The sequence below is a fragment of the Triticum dicoccoides genome, chromosome 2A (genome assembly GCF_002162155.2).
Source record: "Triticum dicoccoides isolate Atlit2015 ecotype Zavitan chromosome 2A, WEW_v2.0, whole genome shotgun sequence".
In the NCBI taxonomy this organism is placed as follows: domain Eukaryota; kingdom Viridiplantae; phylum Streptophyta; class Magnoliopsida; order Poales; family Poaceae; genus Triticum; species Triticum dicoccoides.
Window position 1 is genome coordinate 768,510,535 of NC_041382.1, and position 6,198 is coordinate 768,516,732.

The following is a 6,198-nucleotide window of genomic DNA, read 5'->3' on the forward strand; positions in this document are numbered from 1 at the left end:
GATGCCCCCCTCCCCTAGATTCATCCATGGGATGATTCCGAAGAAGGTGTGGATGGATGGAGACGGGAAGCAGCTGCGGCAGTGGCCGGTTGTGGACATCGAGTTGTTGAGGAGCAAACGGGTCATCGGCTTGCTCGAACCGCATGTGAACGCTGTTCACATCTAGCATTGTAGATGGATTTTTTTTCACTGTTGCAAACTCATATTTTTGTTGTTTTTAGCTTTGGTACCTCATGTTGCAACAAATGAAGGAGCATGAGAGGACCATATCTCTCAGGAATTCGATCATTTGCTTTGTACGATGCATTGATCAAGTGAAATCAAGTGATAACTTGGGCAGTATTTCTCTCTCTTCTTCCAACAAACAAGTTGACCATTCGGTGGTGGGGAGTTTTGGAGGTGGGAGCCGGACGTACCCTGAGCACGCGGAAACAACAATATCCAATTGTACTGTTCAACATTGGGACCGGCACCGTGAAGATGTCCAAACTCGACCGTAAACATCATCCCTGGAGGGTGATATGATATCACCAAGCATGGTATTTTTGTAGCACTTTTAATGTGAAAAATACCTAGTGTCGAAACACTTGGGGATCTAGTAGGTGAGCTTCTATTCCCTTAAGTTACATATATGTCACTTATAACCTTTCATGAGATATCCAATTCTCATCTAGTTTTTCTTTTTGAGAATCAATTCTCATCTAGATGAGAAATACAGTACTAGCAAAACTGTTTTTTTATTTATACCAATAACGTTTGGACATTTCGTTTCGCTTACGACTTTGGTCCCTTTTTTTAAGGGTCTCAACAAAGATTTTTATTTTTTACAACTGGCTCAACAAAGATTTAATTAGAACCAAAAATTACGGTAGTGTGTATCCAAACAAAGGGCAGCCCCAACATTCGACGTAGTGTCAGAAAATTGTGTTGTGTTCCAATGATACCCAAAGTTCTGTTTGCGTTGTTCACGTCCTTCATCTACACTATGCCAGATTCAGGAACCATGAATACATGTTGAAATTCAATCTCAACTCTTTTGTTCTTACAAACCAGGGTATATATATCTCTCCTCAACAGCAAAAAAAGAAGGTACACACAGCAAAAACACTCTATGATCAAAAACTGAAGCGCCGATGAAGTCCACACAGCAAACAAACAATGGCGCTCGCCGCGGCAATTAATCCTCCTCCATGGGCACTTCTGGAACATTCCACCTGTCCTCTTCAATCGGCTTGGTGATCACGGAAACAGGTGAGCGTAAGGGCAGAGTTAAGGACACAACCGTGTCACAGGACAGTAGAAAGGCTTTGATTGCACAGGAATGAAATCATTTGCTTGAGCGGATATTAACATGCAAATCAAAGAACTTGAGATTAATGGTGCGGGCAGTGAAGGATATATATCGACATATCGGTTGGCTTTTCTCCCCTGTTGGCGCTGCTCCGGAGCTCCCTGCGAATTTCTGGAGTCACCTGTATATACATGGACAGCGGCGAGCGTATTTCAGTAAAATAAGCAGCATTCCAAAATCCAAGATGCAGGCATGCGAATGGCGAAATGAGAGTCGTACCAAATAATGCTTCTGGTTATCTAACAAGCGCAAGAGTTGCTCCTTGTCTTTCTTCTCCAACTCATTCTTGTATCTGTTTAAAAAAATATTTAGCAACACATGGATGAACAAGTGGAAACTTTGCAACGGCGTCCATAATGGAACAATTTGAAATGAGAGGATTTCCGTATATGAACATTTTTCCCATTAAGCACTTTGCCCCAGTTATGAGAAAAGGTTCACAGAGAAGAAAAGCAGGTAAAGAGAACCTGCTATATTACAAGCACAGTAATTGTTTTGCTGAATTAAGAGTGATGCTTTTCAGATTAACCAAAATATGCCTTCAAACTTTACACATCCATCACTAACCTTTCCACAAAGGCGAGCAGTGACTGGTGCCATATAACAGGCATGCTCCTCTCATCGTCAAGAAACCGCATGAAATGGGCAAAAACAGCATCAAGTACACGGTACGGCAAAGCATATTTCTTATCCAGAAACAGCTTGATAAAGTAACTGCAAGAGAGATATTAATTAGCTTACAACATGTTCAGGGAATACAGAAAAGGAGATACATTTCAACCACTGTCCTACAAGAATCCAGGCATCTCAGCAAGTAAATATCACACAAACTATCCTCTTAGAAAGTATCAGGCACCTCAGTCGAATCCATCATGTTGCATGACAGAACTACTTGGCTTCAAAATTCAAATATGAACACTGCTCCGGAGCTCCCTGAGATACTGTAGAACAAGATTCTAAATTTTGAGGCGAAAATGATGGAATTCCTAGTGACAGCATGGTGGTCTCTATTTGGAACAATGTAATAACAGGCTTGTGAAAACCCTTTGGTCAAAAAGGCCAAGTCGTATAAATTGGCAGACAGACACACATGAAAGGACGTAGTAAAGGAAGTGCTGCTGTTTTTCTGCATAATATAACATCTGACTAGCTATAATATCTTTTACTGCGGCAAAATTTTATTTACTTATCAAGAAGTGTCATTTAACTAGTAATTGGTATTATCAAGAAAAGGCAATGCTTAGTCACAGAAGTATAAAGTTCATTGGGCAAAATTTGTGGATGTTCTTATACTACACGCAAACACACACACACACACACACACACACAAAAGAACAGATTATAAGGTGCCACACTTCACCTAGTGGTGCCACAGTACTCCAAATCTGCTAGTTTCATTAATGCCGCGCTGCATCAAAATGATAAGTAGAGATAAGATATCAACTTCACAACCATCTTAGACAAGAATTTTACACCACATTAAGCTAACCTCGCATGGAGTGGAGGAATGGTGACTTTCTGGATAATACTACCAATAATTACTGCTTCACGCAGAGTGCAATTTCCTTCCTGCAGTCAGAAATTTGAGCTTATATAGTGAAGAGGAAAGGAAACAATACAAACATCATTCAGATGCAAGTCTAACTAGCACTAAATGTGGATTATGGTACGTCCAATGCATAAGCAGTACAATCATACACCATACAAAATGAAACACAATGAATTTGCCACGCGTCCTAGAAAATTCTCTACTCTAAAGTCTTACCTGACAGAGTGGCAGCAAAATTCCTTTGAAAAAGGCAGCAGGCTTGTAGAGGGATTTTTTCATAGACTGATAAAGTGCAAAATGGAGCCTCTTGTTAGTTTTTATGTCATGGCGAAGACGCGGCAGCAGAATAGCTTCGTAGAACCGCACGGCGTTCTTCGCGTTCATGTTTGAAGAGAAGAGCCGTGTTGCTTGGTACACTGCGTTAGGAGACCAGTTCTGAGGCTCAGTTAACTGCAGCACATCTGCCCAGCATTCCAACGATGGGATACGCTTGAATGCTTTGGGAATCTTGCCACTGGTGTATCGGCTCAAGAGCTGGCCAACCCTGCGTATGACAAATTCAACAATCAGCACCCCGTATAAAAACAACGAGAAGAAGCTCATCTGTGCACTGGAACGGAGCAAGTAGCATGGCACATACTCTTTATAGAGTTCAATAATTCGGCTGTCCAACTTGACAGCAGGCCGTCCTTCTGCACAAGCACACACAGACTCAGGAATTCCATACACAAAACATACACATTGGACATCCTATTTCAATTTACTCGGCATCCAAAATGCGATTAAACTTTACTCAAAAGGGTTCCTAATCGGCGCAATGGTCAATAATTGATAAGAAGCGTCAGAGTTGAGAATGGATGCCTACCTGTTGAGACAGTGGCGTCCTTCTCCCTGATCTTCTGGAGGATGATATCACCAAGCGATCGCTTGGAGGAGGTGTCCTTGGACATGAATGCGGCGAGGGCCTTCTCGTCCTCCTCGTCGATCTCCGGCTACCAAAACCAGCAAATTGAAGTCAGCAACACCCAAAAAACAGTCCCATTTTACTATGACGACTGACGAAGCAAGGCAAGAGGACGCACCACGCCGCCGTCGTACTCGCTCAGGGCGTCGAAGCCGTCGAACTCGTCGACGTCCTCGTCGTCATCGTCGCCGTCGGCAGCAGGGACGGGGAACGGCAAGGACGTGGACGGGGCGGAAACAGCTGCGGCGGCTGGTGTGGCGGCGGCGGCGACGAGGTCGCGGGAGTCGGCGAGGCCCTCCTCCTGCTGCTGCTTGAGGGCCTCGCGGAGGATCTTGGCGCTGATGGAGGAGGGCACGGACTCCTCCTCCTCGGCCTGGTGGCGCTTGGCGGCGCCGGAGCGGCGGCGCTTGCCGGCGTCGGCCACCGCGTCGGCGTCGGCGCCGAGCGGAAGGCGGCTGCCCTTGGGCTGCTTCTCGGCGGACTTGCGCTTCTTCCCGGCCATGGCCGCTGGCTCGGGCCTCGGTGGTCGGCGGGGCGGCGGGGGACGGAGGGAGACGGCGGTGGCTGCGTGGTAAAACCCTAGAGGAGGAACGAGGATGGCGGATTGGCGGGTTTTGTTTCTCTGGACTTGTGGAGGGCTCGCTCGTCATTGCTGGGCCTGCTTGCTTCTTCCCCTTGCTTAAGGGGCCGGCCCATCATGCCTCTGTTTTTTTTGGGAACAATGCCACAGTTAGATGTGCTATTTTTATATCTCACAAAAAAAGATGTGCTATTTTTACCTAAAAAAAAGAGAGGTTAGATGTGCTATTTACCCCTAAAAAAGGATGTGCTATTTTTGACAAATCATCAGAACTAGTAACATTCTAAATAATGTTTCTAAAAAAAATTAAACATTCTAAATTTATCTCGAAAAAATGTAACACATTCTAAACATGATAAAAAAGGTAAACATTCTCAATATGATATAGTTGCACTGGTTCATAACTAGTGCCATTCTAAGACTGAATAGCACTACAGTACCTGTAATGGACATAGTGAACTATGCAGTTATTTTGAGCTGATGTGGTTACTACCTCATACACTGATGGGGTAAACATGCCACAAGATATTTTGGTATAGATAATAGAGTATTGAGTGCATGCCTCTTGCTTCAATTAAACAAAACATAATGCACAGTTTTAGTTTCAAGCAAAATTACAAATCTCTCTGGACAATAAGAGTACAAAGCGCTTTCTTATTATAGTATAAATTTACATCATATGAACCTTGAAATAAACATAAATCTACTTGTCTAAAAGCTAGATACAAAGGTGACACAATGGATATATTTCTCAAAGAATCAACCTTCTAGCATGCTTGCCATGGAAAACTACATGTAAAAGATGATTGAACTTGACATAGAGTCCATCACAGATTTGATGTCATTAGCGATATTCTTGGCATCTGTTGCAATACCAGTTAATCCTCTCCTAGCCAACCCAGCACAGTAGAGCCCATTTTCACCTTTCCAATGATTCGGATATTTTTGGATGGGCAGTCTGTTGCCATTTAACATGCTCTCACCATTCTGGATTAAAAACACATAGACCCTGTTAGCAGATTTAATAATGGTTACACCAAGAAAACAAACTCAGACATGTTCAAACACAAGCAATATTACCTTGAGCCACATATTTGCCGTGCTTTTGTATCCAGTTGCAAACACAATTGCATCAAATGACATTCTTTTACTGCATTGAAATTTAACTATGTTGCCCTTGATCTTACTAATGCTCCCTTGAACCTTTAGGAGATAAAAAATACATTGATAACTTGGCATATCAAATCAACATATGTTATAAATTTATGTCATGTCAAGGATATACTTACTTTGATGATGCCTTTTTTGATCAATCCAACACACTAGTAGAAAACAGGGCTTTCGTCCAGGCCAGTTTAGCCCATTAGTCCCGGTTCAATCCAGAACCGGGACCAATGGAGCTATTTGCCCCGGTTCGTGAGCCCAGGGGGCCGGCCGGGCCACGTGGGCCATTGGTCCCGGTTCGTCCGGACCTTTTGGTCCCGGTTGGTGGGACGAACCGGGACCAATGGTCCTGGCTCCTGGCCCACCACTATTGGTCCCGGTTGGTGGCATGAACCGGGACCAAAGGGTTACCTTTAGTCCCGGTTCATGCCACCAACCGGGACTAAAGGGTTGGCCCTCGTTGCACCCAGCTTTTAGTCCCACCTCGCCAACAGAAGGGCGCCCACACCTGTTTATAAGCCCGTCCCTCTCTGTGTTGTTGATCTCCTCTCAAAGTGAAAATAGATGCACCTATAGAGGAAATTGGACCT

General features: G+C 44.1%; 1 protein-coding gene across 1 annotated transcript; it reads right to left on the reverse strand.

Annotated features, from left to right (window-relative positions):
- Positions 1-909: 909 nt before the first annotated feature.
- Positions 910-4,446, reverse strand: LOC119357142 (bystin-like). Its single transcript, XM_037624132.1, has 10 exons — positions 3,983-4,446; positions 3,766-3,892; positions 3,541-3,592; positions 3,117-3,444; positions 2,841-2,920; positions 2,712-2,759; positions 1,919-2,065; positions 1,571-1,643; positions 1,400-1,472; positions 910-1,257 (listed from the first exon to the last, which is right to left on the reverse strand). Exons 1-10 carry the CDS (start codon positions 4,364-4,366, stop codon positions 1,178-1,180), a joined length of 1,392 nt encoding a protein of 463 aa, XP_037480029.1. The 5' UTR covers positions 4,367-4,446; the 3' UTR covers positions 910-1,177.
- Between the last annotated feature and the right edge of the window lie 1,752 nt (positions 4,447-6,198).